The sequence below is a fragment of the Bombina bombina genome, chromosome 8 (assembly GCF_027579735.1).
Source record: "Bombina bombina isolate aBomBom1 chromosome 8, aBomBom1.pri, whole genome shotgun sequence".
NCBI lineage: Eukaryota > Metazoa > Chordata > Amphibia > Anura > Bombinatoridae > Bombina > Bombina bombina.
The window spans coordinates 184580655-184602290 of NC_069506.1; the positions used below are offsets into that span (position 1 = coordinate 184580655).

A 21636-nucleotide genomic window follows, 5' to 3' on the forward strand; every position below is an offset into this window, starting at 1 on the left:
GTTTATATTAGTACTAGTACAGCGCCTGTTGTTCCCTCAACATCTAATGTACATGATATCCCTGTTGATATGAAAAATGATATTGCTGATGCAATACAGGATATTTCTGCTATTCTACCTTCTAATAAACGTAAAAGGTCTTTTAAAACTTCTCATAAGTCTGATGAAATTTATAATGACCAACAACATACTGAAATATCCTCCTCTGAAGAGGATCTCTCTGGTTCAGAAGATCCTACTTCAGACATTGAAATTGATAAATCTTTTTAAGATTGAATATTTTTGTTCTTTATTGAAAGAAGTATTGGTTACTTTGGATATTGAGGAGTCTGATCCTCTTGATAACAAATCCAGTAGCATTTAAATTTTGTTTTTAAACCTCCTGTGATTACTCCTGAGGATTTTCCTGTTCCAGATGCTGTTTCTGGTGTGATTGCTAAGGAATGGTCTAAGCCTGGTGCTTCTTTTAATCCTTCTTCTAGGTTCAATAAGCTATATCCTTTACCAGTGGTTAAACTGGAGTATTGGAAAAATAGTCCCTAAGGTTGATGGGGCTATTTCTACTATTGCCAAATGTACTGCTATTCCTATGGCAGATAGTACTTCTTTTAAAGATCCTTTAGATAGGAAGATTGCATCTTATCTAAGGAAAGCTTATTTGCACTCTGGCTATATTCTCAGGCCTGCCATTTCTATGGCTAATATTGCAGCCGCATCAACTTTTTGGTTGGACAGCCTAGCACATCAGAAAGCAGATACTGATTTGTCTAGCATTATTCATTTGCTTCAACATGCTAATCATTTTATTTGTGTATCTGTGATGCTATTTTTGATATCATCAAGATTGATGTTCAATCTATGTCTTTAGCTATTTTAGCTAGAAGAGCCTTATGGCTTAAATCTTGGAATGCTGACATGGTATTTAAATCTAGATTATTATCTCTATCTTTCCAGGGTAATAAATGTATTTGGTTCTCAGTTGGATTCTATTATTTCCACTATCACTGGGGGGAACAGATTTTTTTGCCTCAAGATAAAAAATCTAAGGGTAAATCTAAAGCTTCTAATCATTTTAGTTCCTTTCATCAGAATAGAGAACAGAAAGCCACTCCTTATCCTAAAGACTCTAGTTCCAATTGGAAGCCGTCTACAAGTTGGAATAAATCCAAGTCTTTTAAGAAACCAAAGCCAGCTACCAAGTCTGCATTAAGGCGCTGCTCTCAATCCAGTTCAGCTGGTGGGGGGGGGGGGCAGATTGAAATTATTTCAAGACATTTGGGCAGATTCTGTTCAAAATCAGTGGATTCAGAACATTGTCTCTCAAGGGTATCGAATAGGTTTCAGAGTAAGACCTCCTGTGATTAGATTATTTCTCTCTTATGTTCCAACAAATCCTGTGAAAGCTCAGGCTTTTCTGAAGTGTGTTTCAGATCTAGAGCTTTCAGGGGTAATTATACCAGTTCTGCTTCAGGAACAGGGTCTGGGGTTTTATTTGAATCTATTCATTGTCCGAAAGAAAGAAAATTCATTCAGACTGGATCTGAAGTTTTTGAATCATTTGTAAGGGTCCCAACTTTCAAAATGATGACTATAAGGATTATTCTACCTTTTGTTCAGCAAGTTCATTACATGTCCACAATAGACTTACAGGATGTTTATCTTCACATTCCGATTCATCCATATCATTATCGGTTTCTGAGATTCTCTTTTCTAGACAATTACCAATTCTAGGCATTACCAATTTGTTGCTCTTCCATTTGACCTAGCGACAGCTCCAAGAATCTTTTCAAAGGTTCTCGGTGCCCTTCTATCTGTAATCAGACAGCAGGGTATCGCAGTGTTTCCTTATTTGGACAATATCTTGGTACTGGCTCAATCTTTTCATTTAGCAGATTCTCACATGAATCAACTAGTGTTGTTTCTTCAAAGACATGGTTGGAGGATCAATTTACCAAAGAGTTTCTTGATTCCACAGACAAGGGTCGCCTTTTTATGTTTCCAGATAGATTCAGTGCCCATGACTCTGTCTTTAACAGGCTAGAGGTGAATGAAATTTTTTTCAGACTGTCAAAACCTTCAGTTTCGATCATTCCCTTCAGTGGCTATGTGCATGGAAGTTTTAGGTCTCATGACTGCAGCATCACACGCAATCCCCTTTGCTTGTTTTCATATGAGACCTCTGCAGCTTTGCATGTTGAATCAATGGTGTAGGGATTATACTCTGATATCACAATTGATATTCTTAAATCCCAGCATTCAACTCTCTCTGACTTGGTGGTTAGACCATCATCGTATTGTGCGAGGGGCCTCTTTTGTTCATCCTTCCTGGACTGTAGTCTCAACAGATGCAAGTCTTTCAGGTTGGGGAGCTGTCTGGGGGTCTCTGACAGCCCAAAGGGTTTGGAATCCTCTAGAGGCGGGGTTACCAATCAATATTTTAGAACTCTGTGCTATTTTCAGAGCTTTTCAGGCTTGGCCTCTATTAAAAAGAGAACTTTTCATTCGCTTTCAGACAGACAATATCACAACTGTGGCATATGTCAATCATCAGGGAGGGACTCACAGTCCTTTAGCAATGAAAGAAGTATCATGGATACTTTCTTGGGTGCAATCCAACTCCTGTCTAATTTATGTGATTCATATCCCAGGTGTAGACAATTGGGAAGCAGATTATCTCAGCCTTCAGACTTTACATCTGGGAGAGTGGTCTCTCCATCCAGATGTGTTTTTTTGGATTGTACAGATGTAGGGTCTTCCAGAAATAGATCTGATGGCTTCCCATCTAAACAGGAAACTTCCCAGATACCTTTCCAGGTCCAGGGATCCTCAGGCGGAGATGGTGGATGCGTTAGCAGTTCCTTGGTGTTACGAACTTGCTTATATTTTTCTGCCTCTAGTTCTTCTTCCAAGGGTGATCTCCAATATCATAATGGAACAATTGCATGTGTTTCTGATAGCACCAGCATGGCCTCACAGGTTTTGGTATGTGAATGTTGTCCGGATCTCCAGTTGCCGACCTTGGTCACTTCCTTTAAGGCCAGACCTTCTGTCTCAAGGGCCATTTTTCCATCAGGATCTCAAATCACTAAATTTGAAGGTATGGAAATTGAACATTTAGTGCTTAGTCATAGAGGTTTCTCTGATGCAGTGATTACTATGTTGCAGGCTCGTAAGTCTGTTTCAAGGAAGATTTATTATCTGGTTTGGAACACCTATATTTCATGGTGTTCTTTTCATAAATTCTCTTGGCATTCTTTTAGAATTCCTAGAATTTTACAGTTTCTTCAGGACGGTTTGGATAAAGGTTTGTCTGCAAATACTTTGAAGGGACAAATCTCTGCTCTTTCTGTTTTATTTCATAGAAAGATTGCTAATCTTCCTGATATTCACTGTTTTGTTCAAGCTTTGGTCCATATAAAGCTTGTTATTAAATCTATTTCTCCTCCATGGAGTCTTAATTTGGTTTTTAAGGTTTTGCAGGCTCCTCCTTTTGAGCCTATGCATTCTTTGGATGTTAAACTACTTTCTTGGAAAGTATTGTTCCTTTTGGCTAGCTCTTCTATTCTTTCTGAATTGTCTGTTCTCTTGTGAACCTCCTTTTCTGATTTTCCATAAGGATATAGCTGTTTTGCAGACTTTGTTTAAATTTCTTCCTAAGGTTGTGAATTCTAACAACATTAGTAGGGAAATTGTTGTTCCTTCCTTGTGTCTGAATCCTAAGAATTCTCTTGAAAAATCGTTACACTCTTTGGATGTGGTAAGGGCTTTGAAATACTATGTTGAGGCTACTAAGGATTTCAGGAAGACTTCTAGTCTATTTGTTGTCTTTTCTGGTTCTAGGAAAGGTCAGAAAGCCTCTGCCATTTCTTTGGCATCTTGGTTAAAGCTTTTGATTCACAAGACTTATTTAGAGGCGGGACAGTCTCCGCCTCAAAGAATTACAGCTCATTCTACTAGATCAGTTGCCACTTCTTGGGCTTTTAAGAATGAAGCTTCAGTTAATCAGATTTGCAAAGCAGCAACTTGGTCTTCTTTGCATACATTTACTAAATTTTACCATTTCAATGTATTTGCTTCTTCTGAAGCACTCTTTGTTAGAAAAGTTCTTCAGGCAGCTGTCTCAGTTTGATTCTTCTGTTTATAAGAATAAATTATTTTTGGATTTAATTTCTCAGTGGAAATAGCTGTTTTTATTTTATCCCTCCCCTCTCTAGTGACTCTTCTGTGGACTTCCACATCTTGGGTATTTAATCCCATACGTCACTAGCTCATGGACTCTTGCCATTTATATGAAAGAAAACATAATTTATGTAAGAACTCACCTGATAAATTTATTTATTTCATAATGGCAATAGTCCATGAGGCCCACCCTGTTTTTGGTGGTTATATTTTTTTGTATTAAAGCACAATATTATTTTCCAGTTCCTCTTTTTTGTATACTTTGTTACTCCTTTTTACACCTCACTGCTTGGCTATACATTAAACTAAGGTGTGAGTGTGGTGGAAGGTGTATTTATAGGCATTTTGAGATTTGGGAAACTTTGCCCCCTCCTGGTAGGAAAGTATATCCCATACCTCACTAGTTCAGTGTTTTAACTTATTTGTATTTTAAGCACTTTATTATGATTTGATAAAATATGTGGCATAATTGTTTTTTCAGAATTTATAATACAAACAACTTGAAGCATGTTACATTTTGAAGGTTTTAAGTATGTTTTGTACAGCAATGTATGCTTCAATTAAAAAGATCATTTTCATTTAGTAGAAAATACTGCATTCAGTTAAGTGTTGTTTCACACATAAGAAAATAAGAGAAAAAATAGAATTAATAGAATAACCCAATACAAAGATCATCTAAATAGTTACTCCCCTGTATAAAATATGAATATGTATAGACTAGAACAGGAAAACAAAACAAAATAGCAAGCTAAATATATAATATTAGCTTTATTCACATACAATAGATTACATTCTATCAATCACAATACTGAACTGAATGTTATGGCTACAAGCCAGCTGGATGCACTGCAGTTGGCAATATTCAACTGCCATTACATCACTATATTCCCAGATAAAAATAGTGTGGTTTATAAAGTTGCAGATGTGAAAAATATTAAATACAGATGTATGTTAAACATTTAGTATTCAGTAAACACTAGATATTTCTTTTAGTATTTATTACTTGCTTTATGGATAAGTCAGCTTGTGGGAAAATATTGCAAGCAAAAAGTATGCACCTACTGGTGTTTCATCATATCAAAGTGTATTTTTAGATTTGGCCCTTGTAAGAGTGTTAGCTTTTGAAAACAAAAATCCTAACCCTAGAAAAATGAGGTAAGTCTATGCCTTATTATAAAATGTATTTCACTTACTTGAGGTTTAGAGTGCACTTGGTAGCAAGGGGATCTTGGCATGTTGGAATACAGGGGTCATTGCAAGCTCTATATTTCCATGTACAGACTGAGAATGATGGCAGCCCAAATGCTTCCTCTGTATAAAGATGAGGAGAAATAATAATATTCAAATTACCATTAAAAAAAGGGGCGAGTGTGATTAAAGGGATATAAAACAAAAACATATTTTGTGATTCAGACAGAGCATACAATTATAAAAAAAACGTTAATAATTTCCATCTATTATCAAATTTGCTTTGTTTCCATGGTATTCTGTGTTGAAGAGATACCTAGGTAGGGATCTGGATCACTACATAGCAGGGATTAGTTCTGCCCTCTAGTGCTCTAGCAAATGGATAACATTCTTGCAAAACGGTGCCAAATAGTGTTCTAGGGACATGCATCTTCCTGAGCTTACATCCCTGCTTTTCAATAAAAGATACCAAGAGAAAAACAATAATTTGATAATATATGCAAAATAGAAAGTTGTTTAAAATTGCATGCTATATTTAAATCTTAAAATAAATGTTCTTTTTGTCCATTTAATAAATAAGGAAACTATGACCAAACTGATGTATATTTATATTTTGTGTAATTTTTTTTCATACAATACCTTATGTAATAGAACTTAAATATGAATTAAAGTTTAGTGAATAGGGAAAACATTAGACTAGATTTAATAAATTGCACAGCTCTTATAAGGTTACATGTTCAAGGCTTTAATTCACAGGCAACTGTAAAACTCATAAAGAGCAAGGGATGTAATCTAACAGGAGCTGCAAGTTGTGAACTTAGACCCCTAAAAACAAATGTCCCTTTATCAAGAGGATTTATATTTTATTGACAAATTCTGTAGGAAGGAAAATGAATGTAAATAGTTACAATTATATACTCAGCCTTGGTGACATTAAATACAAAATATAAGGAAAAAATAACTTCACATTCATACTATAATAAATATGTTTTGTTTAATCCCTCGTAATGATCACATAAGACCTCACAGACCTGACAAGCCTGAAATTAGCAGCACATTCGTCAGATGATGTTTATTCACTCTAGTCCATTGTCTAGGTTACAAGATTTAGAACTATCAATCCATTAGGACTTTGAGAGAGAACAGACATTCTTTCAATGTATGCACTGACCTGAAAGCTTAAAGCTCATTTCCAGCATACTTCCTGACTTGACTTTGGACATTAGTACTGCATTCAAGTTGTTGCTGAAGGAAAGGTAGCTGCCACGGAGTGTGAAAGACTCAAGAGCATCAAAACCCTTGACCCAACGATTTTTCCTTACAATAAATGTAGCCCGTTTACGGAAGTCAACATTTGGTTGCCACTTTCTCAGGTAGAGGATGCCATCATCTTCTTGCACAATAAAGAAATTAGGGTGTTGGGCAGATTCCAGGGAGATAAGCTTCCTGCCATCTAGAAAGTGATCAAGTAGGTTAGATATTGTCAATGTATATTCTAGTACAGTATTTGGAATACTTTTGTTATTTTGTCACAATTAGAAGGCAGAACTACTCACATTATATATTCACAAGCAAAAAACCTATTTCTTATATATTTTTAACACGCAATCATTAAACTGTTTTGAGAGCTTTAGCTGCTTCTCCATAGGTTAGTAAGATACAGTAAATGTAGAGAACTCCTTATACTTAATTTTAAGATGTGTTAGTTCTTCCAATTCAGTTAAATGTTCTAGACTTACTTAGTGGGTCCTTAAAGAGACTTCGAGTGACCATAAAACTTGCTTTCAGGAGCCCTGGAATATCCTTCTCTCCCAGTGAAACAGTCCTGGTATCATAATCTGCTGTTAGGATCTTTCCATTCAACATGACTAAGCGGTAAGGTCCTTCACCGGATTCTTTTGACCAGGAAAAGGTAAAAATAAATATTTATTGCCGGAGCAAGGAAATGCAGAAGAAATACAAGACAGAAAGGAAAGTAGGGTAAACCAAAAGGTTTAATAATGGATGTGAACAAGAGAAAGTAATAAGAAACAAAAACATATGTTATTGAGTGGTATTGTGTTGTAAAGCAAATTTTCAATCTAAAAGCAAATGTTCTGTTAGGTAATAAAAGGAGCCTTTTATGCATATAATGGCTTACCTCTATTGTAATATTCACAGGGTGAAGCTGTAAAAGACAAAGAGACATTGGCTAAATAAAAGTTATACCACAAGTAAATCAACAATTTCAGTTGACTGTGTTGATGATAAAATAATCTTACGGCAGGTGTCAGGGTTTCTCCATTCGACCGTGATACCCTTTCGGCAACAGGCTCTGGCATAAGCTGCAAGGGCTGTACAGAAGCAGAGGCAACTTTCACCCTCTTTGCAGTTTGCTGTCTCTTCAATGCAAGCTGTGTAGTATGGTTCCACGGAAACCTATTATAAAAGGGTTGTACTATTAAAATACTCATAAACTACTATGAGTAGCCATAGTTAATTAATGTACAGAGGTTAGAATGTTATTAAAGGATCATTCATTTCAAAATTTGACTACATATAATGTTTTTTTTATTGAGGGTATAACATTATTGCAATAAACAATCATTATTTATTTTGCTGCCCTTTGCTTTAAAATACATCTAAAAAATGTGCTTGTTCCACTGTCTCCAAGGAAGGCTTGCTACTTGTTGTCTACTTTTTACTGAACCAGTGTTTTCCTTCCCCTCTTCTCTTTCTAGTCATATGGTTTCTTTAGGTGGATTATCAGTTTTGGATTAACATTCATGAACAGCATTCTTTGTAATAGCAATGGGAATAGTAAATAGTGTATGTGTGACTATTATTGGGTACATATTAATAGATTTATTATTAGCAAATAAATGGAGATTAGAAAAAATACCTGTTAAATAAATTATTAATAAATACATAATTTATTTATTAAAATGGATTAATATGCCATTGAGATGTTTTTTGTTTTGAATATTCATAAGACGATATTCATCAAAATATGATTAATAATTTTCCCCAAAATAAAACAAATTGTAATATCCAGATATAAAGAAGTATATACCAACAAGGCTGTGTTGAATTACATGGAAACAAAACAGATAGAAAATGTGTTCCCATCATGAGTCAGAGGTGTTAAGTGCCATTTAGAACTTTACTAAAGTATGTTAAGTCTTGTTAATGTAACATAAGGTATTTAAAGTGTCATACATTTATTAGTAAGTACAAAGGAAACGTGCATACACAAATGTCATCATAAATAATGTACATTTCCACATGAAGTCACTAAAATTCTGAAACTTAATGAAAATGCATGAAACCTTCACATATGCTCTGGTGCACATGTACGCACTGTATATTATTTCAATATATGATTGAGATGTTACATATACCAAGCGTATACAGTGTTTCTTTAAATATCTAGCTCAGAAATTAGTTTTACCTCATTGTGACATTCCGCAAAGTCGTCGCTCTTCAGTAAGCTGCAGCGAACATCAATGTATTGTTTATGAAGATCTGAAGGAGTAATGGGTGTTTCTGGAGCCGGACACTAAAATGAATTGAATAAATAAATACATGAATATAATACACTTCTACATTTCCATTACATCATTTGGGTTATTTTGTATTTTGGGCTAGAGCACATAGTATATCACTGCAAGAAGTTTGTTGGATTCAGAACAAAGCGTCCTTGATTATGCTGTCATATGGGACACAATGTAATAAGTGACATTATGTAGTCACTGTAGTGTCTTCCACAAATTAATACCATGGATGACTTTGCCATTAGGAGCTTAAACCCCCATTATTATTTTGGATGTTAGAGACAATTTTAATGAAACACTTTGCAATGTACTGCAGAGTCTCTGGTAAACCCTATCCCGATTCCCTAACTACATTTATAACCCTAGCCCTAAACCTTGCATTAACCCTATCCTTAACCCTAAACAAGGTAGCTGAATCCTTAGACCAGTTGTATTTCTCAATGGATAATAACAGAGAGTCCATGTTGGTTGTCATTCAAGGCTGTAAACTTAGTTTTTTGCCCACACATACAAGATAAAAACCTAGGTGTTAGATTTATATTTCTCCATAATTAAGGAACTAGGCTTATCAACCAGGGAGAGTCAACAGAATTCCTGACATTCAAGAAAATCAAATTACACCCAGTCTGGATGGTGTTAACATAAGCTGACTTAAAAATCATCTGACAATATTTATCTTCCTATCACTGATACATCACTGAACACCTAATCCTTCATATAACTTTATCGCAATGGACTATTCATTTGAAATGGGATTTATAATTATTTGTATAACTGCAGATCTTTACCCAAGGGCCCAGAAATTGGTGTGGTAACATTTTTCTTATCATATAAATACATTTTAATTTTATAAAAACTATCCAAATGTAACTAGCACTGTCTTGCTGAGAAAAGCTAATAAAATGCACTGAGATAAAGGTGGCCCGCAGGGGCTTAGAAACAGGCAGAGATTTAGAGTTGTAGACGTTATAAAGTATATTAATATAAAAATGTTAGTTGTGCAAAGCTGGGGAATGGGTTGTAAAGGCATTATCTATATTTTTAAACAATAAAAAACATCAAGTAGACTGACCCTTTAATGGAAACTACCACATAGATGCAAGATATGTAGACATTTAAGGATATATATATATATATATATATATATATACTGTATATACATATATATATATATATATATATATATATATATATATATATATATATACACACTGTGTATATATATCATGCATTTACAAGCTTACATACCTCTGCAGTTAGGAACTGTGCAGCATACTGGCCCATGTTGCTTATGGTCATTTCATTAGTTGTTTTTCCATCCGCATCACCACACATACCCTCTACTTTCCCCTGCACAAGGATTGTAAGAGAAATACTACATTATAGTTTGCCCAGGGAGGATGAATCAGGATTATCATTCCTTAATAAATTGACATACTTTATGGCTACATTTTTAAATATCATGAACCAATATATTATACATATACATTTTTATATATCATGAACCAAAATACTTTTGTTTAACAGAGCTCAAGAAGGAATACTTTACTCAAGCATAAAAATTAACGTATATATATATATATATATATATATATATAATAAACCAGATAGATTGAAAGATAGATGATAGATAGTGAGAGAAATAGATAGATGGTAGATAGATAGATAGATAGATAGATAGATAGATAATGATAGATAGATAGATAGATAGATAGATAGATAATGATAGATAGATAGATAGATAGATAGATTGAACGATAGACAGATAGTTAAAATGATAATATATAGATAGATAGATGATGGTAGATAGATAGATTATATATAGCTAGATAGATAAATGATCGATAGATAGATCAAACGATAGACAGATAGATAAAATGATAATAGACAGATAGATGATGGTAGATAAATGATCGATAGATAGATAGATAGATAGATAGATAGATCAAACGATAGACAGATAGATAAAAGGATAATAGACAGATAGATGATGGTAGATAGATGATAGATAGATAGATAGATAGATAGATAGATAGATAGATAGATAGATAATAGGTAACTGACACAGAATGATTTTTATTTATACGCAGCAATTACTTAATCTCACCTGAAGCTGGGGCTGGAGCTGAATAATAACATCAAGGTGCTGGTCATAGTATACTGAAAGACCTGCTGAAAATTCAGCAATCACGTAGAATCCAGAGTTGGAGATCTTCACTTCATTATGAATTCCTAAGCTATGACTCTGTAAACATAGTATATGGATTAACCAAACCTTACACAAGCACCTGTATATTATAGCAATTCCTGTGCAGAGTAATCATACTCAATTTTAAATTAATATTTTTTTTCTTACGTAAAGAAAATTATTTTTTAATGCATTTTCTGCAACTCCACTACAGTGTTTTAAACAAACAAATACACATAAATACACATCTATAAACATATGCATACATACACATGCCTGTAAACACATATACATAAACACACAGACAAGAGCACAAAAACACATGCTCAACTCATATAACTTGCAAAACAGGGATACACATGAGCATACACATGTATACACATGCACTTTTACATGCACACAAGCACATAAGCTCAATAAACTAATTGACAGTAAATGAGGTTTAGTCGCATATATCTTATTTACCACAATAGGTTCTGAGTCACTGAGTGTTACAGTAGTTCCTCCAAAAGTGATAGTTATTTTCTTAGTAACCAAAGCACCTCCAAAGGCTGCAGTGTGAACATTCTCCATTATAACTTTAAAACTTGGCGTTACATGTTCCTGAGACTGAAAAACAATGAAAGAAAGACAGTCTGATTGTCTGAAAAAAAGAATAACCACTCTTGACTACCTATTTGCATAATGTCAATTGTGAACTCTGTAGGACAATGGGTCCTGCAATCCTGCTGTCCCAGGCTACCTTCTCTGCCTTGCCTTAATTTATTGTACCCCCTCAATGGCGCTCTGGAATCCATAAGTACATTGCAAATAATGTTATGATTAATAATAATAATAATAATAATAATAATAATAATAAAAACAAATAAGATGTGTTTGTTACTGACCAATCAAGGACCCATTTAGATTGTAATACACCACTAAAAATGATCAAATTTTAATCAGATAATTTCGTTCTACCTCAACTAGGACGATTGGACAGTCTCTTGTTGGGAAGGTCTTCCAGACTTTATCAAAAAGGATGAATTGAGATCCAGCATAGGTGTTACACACAGCATTGCAAGCATTTGTGGTGCACACGAATTTGCCATTTTCACATGTGCTACAAAAATAAATACATTAATTAATTAATGAAACTGAACATGTTAGAGAAAACATATTATCTTGAACATCTAATATCTAGGAACTATTAAAGCAAAATAGTCAAACTCTCCTGATTTCTGAGCAAGTATAATTTTTAAAAAGGGACATTAAACACAAATTGTAAAAGTTTAATTGTGCATATTAAAAATCTATGCAATGCACTTATTATTATTTTTTCCACTATTCATGTATCCTTAAAACTTATGGCTTCTCTAATCTTCCCAAGACGCTAGCGAGAATCTTCAAGAATTAAAAACACAGACCAAACTACATGCTAAAGAATGGAGTAGATACAATAAAAGCTTGTTCATGAAGAAAAAAATCACTGTAACATTGAGAGATATGTAATCGTCCACTTTCAGAGCAGTAAGTGGAAGATCCGCTCCATGAAAATCAATGGAGCTACTTCTATCTTACGCCTTACTTCCTGAGGACTTTCACTGTCAAGGATACCGGCACTATATTAAAAACATTGCAAAAAAAAAGAGAAGAAAAAAACTATAAAACAGTCCACTCAAACATAATCACAAAATAGAACTAGAACAATATCTAAGAATATATATAAATAAAAAGTAAAGAACCTTGTCAGCTTTTTTATACTGAAACACAACCATGAAACAAGATACTTCACATGGGTAATCTCATCTTTTTAAATCCCACATGCTGGTTTAATGGAAAAATCCAAACCATACATGAAGAATGTCCTTGAACATCCCAGAATGGCCATAATGTCAACATCCTTTTCATGTCTGGAAGATTACCAAGGCAAATTCTGTTCTTTCCAGCATGAAAGCATTAACATAACCGAAGAGACATGGGAATATCTAACAACTATACACATTTACAAATACCAAGGTGATTCCTAAGTGTTCCTGCTGCTGATATCACATATTCAGCCATTTAAAGTTATAGGAAACATAAATAAATTACTTTAATTTCTTGTTAAACAGCGTATTGTAGTCTCACCATGTGTTGCAATCTTTGGCCAGGGTTTCTCCAGGGTTATAGAAGTTGTCTCCGTGGACACATGGACATTCATTAAGTGGCACACATTTACCATTGTTATCCCTCAAAAACCTATAGTATGGAAAGAAAAAGTTTGTTTGTTTTTAGTTCTCAATCTTGTTCAAGAAAAATCTATTTTGTATCCATTTTTTAAACTGTATCATATTTTTTTATAAAATGTTCCTTATTTATTTTCATATGCAGATGCCTTTACTGATTAGTTGTATTATCAAATAATTCAATGAATTACTAATTAAGACATTAAAAAAACAAATATTTGTCTTTTTGGGGTAAATATAAGATGAGACCAAGCTGGTACTTCAGCTGAATATATTATTTACAATATTTCTTAACATTATTTTTATGATAATCTTACCCATATTTGCACACACATCCTGGTTTACAGTCAGCAGGGCAGATCCCACTGATCATTTCAAGATTGTGGCAGGATGGCTCACAAGCTTTTCCATTTCCAGTGAAACAATCTGAAAACACTTCATCTTCTGAGCATTCATCCACTTCTATTAGGGCATAAAAAGTAACAGGTAAATATGTATCACTTTCCATTACATTTGATTGCCATTAACAACTAACAATTCCACTTATTGCTAGGTATTTGATTTGTGCAATGTGCTTTAAATGTGAAGGTTGTGTCAAGTGCCACAGATTTTAATTGCATGTCCAGTAAAAGTGCTGTAAAATCTGTACACTAAACTGATTGGGTCTAATCTGAGGTTCAATATGAGCATATTAAAGACAAAGGTTGCAGGGATCTGATTTTATGTCCAGTATAGACATATGGCATAAAATTGTTTTGATCTGAGGTCTGATATTGGTATACAATATACAGTGTCCTCAGGCAATGTGGTCTGATCTAAGGTCCATTGCGGCAGATGGGAGCTTTAGGCCTATGGGTTCTAACCACAACTCACCTACGGTTTACTCCATATTGTTACTACTTATTGTAAGTAGAATACAGCTAACAACCCAATTGACCCAATAAAGCAATCCCTCATTAAACCTAATTAAAATCATCTTTAAATATCTTCAAATAATGTGTTTTGTGTGTATTGTACATATTTTACCTACCTGCAGGGAGATTTATTATGTTACAACGAAAATGCAATGCATTTATCAAGTCTTTAAGCAGAGATTATAATACAGTCATAGTTGACATGAACTGTAGACATCAAGGGGATAGGTTTATGAAGTGTCGGGTGGACATGATCCGCTGTAGCGGATCATATCCGCCCGACATCGATAAATGCAAACACCATACGCTGTCGGCATTTACCATACGCTGTCGGAATTTAACATTGCACTAGCATTTCTAATGAATGGTGTCAATCATTCTGTTCGTATCTGATCGGGATGATCGCTGTCTTCCACCTCAGAGGTGGTTGATGAGTTAAGAAGCAGCGGTCTTAAGACCGCTGCTTCTTAACTTATTTTTTCGGCGAGCCAGAAACATCGGGCGGAGAAAGCAGCATTCGCTGCTTAACAAATCTTCCCTCAAGGGTTTTTTAAGATGTAATGAGCAAAGAACATACATTACCAAGTGCACCTCACAGGTACAGGCACATTTCTCAAATCAGGTTTGCTCTCCTTTAAGCTAAATTCGTATTTTAATTTTTAAACTTATACACAGAGTATACTGCTCTGTCTTGTCAAACAGCTGGGTTGTATTAAGAGGCTAGCAGGAACATTGGCATGTTCACCAGGACCCAGTAATATTCAGATTTTTAGAAATAAGGTTTATTCACCATACAATTTATTTCTATATTTTAAAATGACTCTTAAGAAGTAGTTTGGGAGCTGTGTATGAAGCTGAAGCAAAAATATCTATCCACCCACTTTTATATCAGACATAAAAATTAAGGAATATGTGCTTGATTATCTAACATTCACTAAATTAGATATGAAAAACCATGCTGTCACTTGTACGGGTTACCCTCAAGAAATTGTGAGATTTCTCCTATAGAAAGTGATAGAATACCCTGGAATTGATAGAATACACTGCAGATTACCCAGTTATTAGTGTATAGTAACACAGTGAATGGGAAAATGAAAGGACACATTGAAAATTGCCAACAACAACAAAAATATTGCTTATATTAATTTCAAAGTAAGTGTTTGGCTTTTTATTGTGCATTTGTTGATTTTGCAATTCTAATGTATTGAATGGTCTTCTAAAAGAAATAATTAACGTTACCTGGCAATTCTGGCTCTTCAATAGAATCACATTGCAAAATCCTCTCACATGGGCTACAGGGAAAGAAAACACAGAATGCAGTGTGAACACTTTACAAAGAATGTAGATCAATTGGTTGTAACTAATTGGCTTTATATTGTTCCTGCAGTGCATTTTACTCTTATGTTAATTACTTGAACGAATGAAACAACTGCTAATTTTGGCTCAAATTACAAAAGGAGAGTAAAAATGGTAGCGCTTTGGTGACTTGTAATCTGGGGCATAGTAATTTCCAATAACTTAATTTGATGACAAATTAAAAAGAAAAAACAGCAGCCTACATAAAAATAATGTAAACTACATTCTAGACTATAACATCTCCGTAAACATAAAGATTATGTTATGTGCCTTTTTTTTACACATAAACAAGACACATGTAGGGGATATCTTTATTCACAGGAAGCAGCAATGAGCCCATTTAAAGGGACATTAAACTCAACAATTTTCTTTCATGATTCAGATAGAGAATACAATTTTAAACAACTTTCTAATTTACTTCTATTATCTAATTTGTTTCATTCTCTTGGTATCATTTGTTGAAGGAGCAGCAATGCACTACTGGTTTCTAACTGAACACTTAGGTGAGCCAATAACAATTTGTATATATATGCAGCCACTAATCAGCAGCGTTTCATGTCCCTTTAACACATTGGGGCTGATTTACTAAGCAGTCAATCGGCCCCAATGCAGCTCTGCGCGAGCCTTCAGTCTCGCCGGAAACAGGTCGCTGCTCCTTAAATGGTCCGCCGCCTCTGAGTCGGCTAACAGCAATCAGCCTGATCGAATACGATCGGGTTGATTGACACTTCTGCTAGCGGCCGATTGGGGGCGAATCTGCAAGGGGTGGAATTGCACAAGCAGTTAATCAGAACTGCTTGTGCAATGATAAATGCCAACAGCTCATGCTGTCGGCATTCAGTGATGTCGGGCGGACATGATCCGCTCAGCGGATCACGTCCGCCCGACATATAATAAATCGGCCCCAATATCTGAATTCTATATGATATATGCTTAAGTCTTACCAAGTTTCTCCATTCTGTTGGATGATTGTTTCTCCGATCTTGTAAACCTGATTATTTATATAACAAGGACATTGGTCTCTGCAAAATTAAAGATATAGAACAAGGTATATCATACAACTGTTATGTTTTCTTTTCTGCACATTAAATAATCAACTAGAAAATAATACATCAATTACATTTGTTAGGAGCAATTTTCACAGATAAACTTACTGATACATATACTAATTAAGAAGCAAAAAATTATTACAATTGTATTTTAATACAGAATTAAAAACTATTCTGCTATTAATACTGTTCATTTGTAATACATACAGGTATATACTTATTCACTGCATCATTAATTGGTCTTGCAAAATATAAAATAAATCTATTTTTCTTCCTATTCCCACCAAGACAACCTTTACTAGAAACATACATGTGGATGGCAGATAAGAACCATATAATATACAATATAAAGTATAAGCTAAAAGGGACATAAAATGCCAAAGTTTTCTTTCATGATTTAGATAGAGCATACAATTTGAAACATCCTGGTATATTGCACCATCATTTATTTATTTGTATGCTATGCATCAAGAAAGACACACAAAAAGTTCACACACATATATATATATATATATATATACAGTATATATATATATATATATATATATATATATTTCTTTCATGTAATTTGCAAGAGTCCATGAGCTAGTGACGTATGGGATATACAATCGTACCAGGAGGGGCAAAGTTTCCCAAAATGCCTATAAATACACCCCTCACCACACCCACAATTCAGTTTTACAAACTTTGCCTCCTATGGAGGTGGCGAAGTAAGTTTGTGCTAAGATTTCTACGTTGACATGCGCTTCTCAGCATCGTTGAAGCCCGATTCCTCTCAGAGTACAGCGAATGTCAGAGGGATGTGAAGGGAGTATCACCTATTGAATGCAATGGTTTTCCTCACGGGAGATCTATTTCTAAGGTTTTCTGTTATCGGTCGTAGAGATTCATCTCCTACCTCCCTTTTCAGATCGACGATATACTCTCATATACCATTACCTCTACTGATAGTACTGGTTGACTATCTGCTATATGTGGATGGGTGTCTTTTCGGTAAGTATGTTTTTTATTACTTAAGACACCCCAGCTATAGTTTGGCACTTTATGCATTTATATAAAGTTCTAAATATATGTATTGTACTTATATTTGCCATGAGTCAGGTTCATGTATTTCCTTGTGCAGACTGTCAGTTTCATATTTGGGGAAAATAAACATTTTAAGAAATATTTTTTCTTACCTGGGGTTTAGTCTTTTTTTCTGATTGACTATATTTTTCTTGCAAATTGCGGGCAGTACTAGGCCCACGGGTGCACCAAATGCTAGACTTTATTGCGTCATTCTTGGCGCAAGACTTTTTTGGCACGAAAGTACGTCCGTTGACGCAAGTTCGTCATTTTCAGCATTGTAGTTGACGCCGAGTCCTTAGACACAAGTACGTCCGTTGACGCAAGTGTGTCATTTCCGGATGTTGTTGGCGCCAAAAAAATTTCAGTCACGTTGTGCGTCATACTTGGCGCCAAATTTTTCATTAATTTATTACCCCATTGCTATTTGCCTCTTGCCTTTTTCTATGTCAGAGGGCTATGCTATTTGCATTTTTTTCCCATTCCTGAAACTGTCATAAAAGGAAATAATTTTGCTTTATATGTTGTTTTTTCTTTTACATTTTGCAAGATGTCACAATCTGATCCTGTCTCAGAAGTATCTGTTGGAACTTAGCTGCCTGACATCGGTTCTACCAAAGCTAAGTGCATTTGTTGTAAGATTGTGGAAATTATATCTCTGAATGTCATTTGTAATAGTTGTAATGATAAACTTTTACATACAGACAATTATCCATCAGTAATAGTACATTGCCGGTTGCAGTTCCTTCAACTTCTAATGTACATGATATACCTATGAATTTTAAAGAATTTGTTACTGATTCTATTCAGAAGGCTTTGTCTGCATTTCCGCCTTCTAATAAATGTAAAAGGTCTTTGAAAACTTCTCATAAAGTTGATGAAATTTCAAATGACCGACAACATAATGAATTATCCTCCTCTGATGAGGATCTATCTGATTCAGAAGATCCTTCCTCAGATATTGACACTGACAAATCTACTTATTTATTTAAAATGGAGTATATTCGTTCTTTGTTAAAAGTAGTGTTAATTACTTTGGATATTGAAGCCAATCCTCTTGACGTTAAGAATAGTAAACGTTTAAATGCTGTTTTTAATCCTCCTGTGGTTACTCCAGAGGTTTTTCCTATTCCTGATGCTATTTCTGATATGATTTCTAAGGAATGGAATAAGCCAGGTACTCCTTTTATTCCTTCTTCAAGGTTCAAAAAATTGTATCCTTTACCAGCAATTTCTATAGAGTTTTGGGAAAACATCCCCAAGGTTGATGGGGCTATTTCTACTCTTGCTAAACGTACCATTATTCCTATGGAAGATAGTTCTTCTTTTAAAGATCCTTTAGATAGGAAACTTGAATCTTATCTAAGGAAAGCCTATTTATATTAATTTCATCTTCTCAGGCCTGCAATTTCTTTGGCTGATGTTGCGGCTGCATCAACTTTTTGTTTGGAGAATTTAGCGCAACAAGAATTGGATCCTGACATGTCTAGCATTGTTCGCATATTGCAACATGCTAATCATTTTATTTGTGATGCCATTTTTGATATTATCAAAATTGATGTTAGATCCATGTCTTTAGCTATTTTAGCTAGAAGAGCTTTGTGGCTTAAATCTTGGAATGCTGATATGACATCTAAGTCTAGATTACTATCTCTTTCTTTCCAAGGTAATAATTTATTTGGTTCTCAGTTGGATTCTATTATTTCAACTGTTACTGGGGGAAAGGGAGTTTTTCTGCCTCAGGATAAAAAACCTAAGGGTAAATCTAAGGCTTCTAACCGTTTTCGTTCCTTTCGTCAAAATAAGGAACAAAAATCTAATCCTTCCCCCAAGGAATCTGTTTCCAATTGGAAGCCTTCCTCAAATTGGAATAAATCCAAGTCTTTTAAAAAACCAAAGTCAGCCCCTAAGTCCACATGAAGGTGCGGCCCTCATTCCAGCTCAGCTGGTAGGGGGCAGGTTAAGGTTTTTCAAGGATATTTGGATACATTCTGTCCAAAATCAATGGATTCAGAGCATTGTCTCTCAAGGGTATCGAATAGGAGTAAGACCTCCTGTGAGAAGATTTTTTCTCTCACGCATCCCAGCAAATCCAGTAAAAGCTCAGGCTTTCCTGAAGTGTGTTTCAGGTCTGGAGTCTTCAGGGGTAATCATGCCAGTTCCTTTTCAGGAACAAGGTCTGGGGTTTTATTCAAATCTATTCATTGTCCCAAAGAAGGAAAATTCATTCAGACCAGTTCTGGATCTAAAAATTTTGAATCGTTATGTAAGAGTACCAACTTTCAAGATAGCGACTATAAGGACTATTCTGCCTTTTGTTCAGCAAGGACATTATATGTCTACAATAGACTTGCAGGATGCATACCTTCATATTCCGATTCATCCAGAACATTATCAGTTCCTGAGGTTCTCTTTTCTAGACAAGCATTACCAATTTGTTGCTCTTCCATTTGGCCTAGCAACAGCTCCAAGAATCTTTTCAAAGGTTCTAGGTGCCCTACTCTCTGTAATCAGAGAGCAGGGTATTGTGGTGTTTCAGTATTTGGACGATATCTTGGTACTAGCTCAGTCTTTACGTTCTGCAGAATCTCACACGAATCAACTAGTGTTGTTTCTTCAAAAACATGGTTGGAGGATCAATTTACCAAAAAGTTTCTTGATTCCTCAGACAAGGGTCACCTTTTTAGGTTTCCAGATAGATTCCGTGTCCATGACTCTGTCTCTAATAGACAAGAGACGTTTGAAATTGGTTGCAGCCTGTCGGCACCTTCAGTCTCAGTCATTCCCTTCAGTGGCTATGTGCATGGAAGTTTTAGGCCTCATGACTGCAGCATCAGACGCGATTCCTTTTGCTCGTTTTCACATGAGACCTCTCCAGCTTTGCATGCTGAATCAATGGTGCAGGGATTATACAAATATATCACAATTAATATCCTTAAATCCCAATGTTCAACACTCTCTGAGGTGGTGGTTAAATCACCAGCGTTTAGTTCAAGGGGCTTCCTTTGTTCGGCCAACCTGGACTGTGATCACTACAGATGCAAGTCTTTCAGGTTGGGGAGCTGTTTGGGGATCTCTGACAGCGCAAGGGGTTTGGAAATCTCAAGAGGCGAGATTACCAATCAATATTTTAGAACTCCGTGCAATTCTCAGAGCTCTTCAGTTTTGGCCCCTGTTGAAGAGAGAACCGTTCATTTGCTTTCAGACAGACAATATCACAACTGTGGCATATGTCAATCATCAGGGTGGGACTCACAGTCCACAAGCTATGAAAGAAGTATCTCGGATACTTGCTTGGGCGGAATCCAGCTCCTGTCTAATCTCTGCGGTGCATATCCCAGGTGTAGACAATTGGGAGGCGGATTATCTCAGCCGTCAGACTTTACATCCAGGGGAGTGGTCTCTCCATCCAGATGTGTTTTCTCAGATTGTTCAGATGTGGGGTCTTCCAGAGATAGATCTGATGGCCTCTCATCTAAACAAGAAACTTCCCAGATACCTGTCCAGGTCCAGGGATGTTCAGGCGGAAGCAGTGGATGCGCTGACACTTCCTTGGTGTTATCATCCTGCTTACATTTTCCCGCCTCTATTTCTTCTTCCAAGAGTGATCTCCAAAATCATCATGGAACAATTGTTTGTGTTGCTGGTGGCTCCAGCATGGACACACAGGTTTTGGTATGCGGATCTTGTTCGGATGTCCAGTTGCCAACCTTGGCCACTTTCATTAAGGCCGGACCTTCTATCTCAAGGTCCGTTTTTCCATCAGGATCTCAAATCATTAAATTTGAAGGTATGGAAATTGAACGCTTAGTGCTAAGTCATAGAGGTTTCTCTGACTCAGTGATTAATACTATGTTGCAAGCTCGTAAATCTGTCTCTAGAAAGATTTATTATCAAGTTTGGAAGACTTACATTTCATGGTGTTCTCATACATTCTCTTGGCATTCTTTTAGAATT

General features: G+C 35.4%; 1 protein-coding gene across 11 annotated transcripts in view; it reads right to left on the reverse strand.

Moving 5' to 3' along the window:
- Positions 1-21636, reverse strand: part of LOC128638663 (uncharacterized) — a 152819-nt gene that overhangs the window by 37092 nt on the left and 94091 nt on the right. For all 11 annotated transcript variants that reach the window (XM_053690778.1, XM_053690769.1, XM_053690770.1 and 8 more), the window contains 14 exons: positions 16510-16587; positions 15449-15501; positions 13613-13757; positions 13198-13308; positions 12049-12190; positions 11554-11697; positions 11008-11145; positions 10149-10250; positions 8798-8905; positions 7629-7785; positions 7508-7534; positions 7107-7262; positions 6539-6820; positions 5373-5490 (listed from right to left, as the gene is read on the reverse strand). In XM_053690778.1, coding sequence (XP_053546753.1) covers positions 5373-5490; positions 6539-6820; positions 7107-7262; positions 7508-7534; positions 7629-7785; positions 8798-8905; positions 10149-10250; positions 11008-11145; positions 11554-11697; positions 12049-12190; positions 13198-13308; positions 13613-13757; positions 15449-15501; positions 16510-16587 — 1761 coding nt within the window. The remainder of the gene's footprint in view (positions 1-5372; positions 5491-6538; positions 6821-7106; positions 7263-7507; positions 7535-7628; positions 7786-8797; positions 8906-10148; positions 10251-11007; positions 11146-11553; positions 11698-12048; positions 12191-13197; positions 13309-13612; positions 13758-15448; positions 15502-16509; positions 16588-21636) is intronic.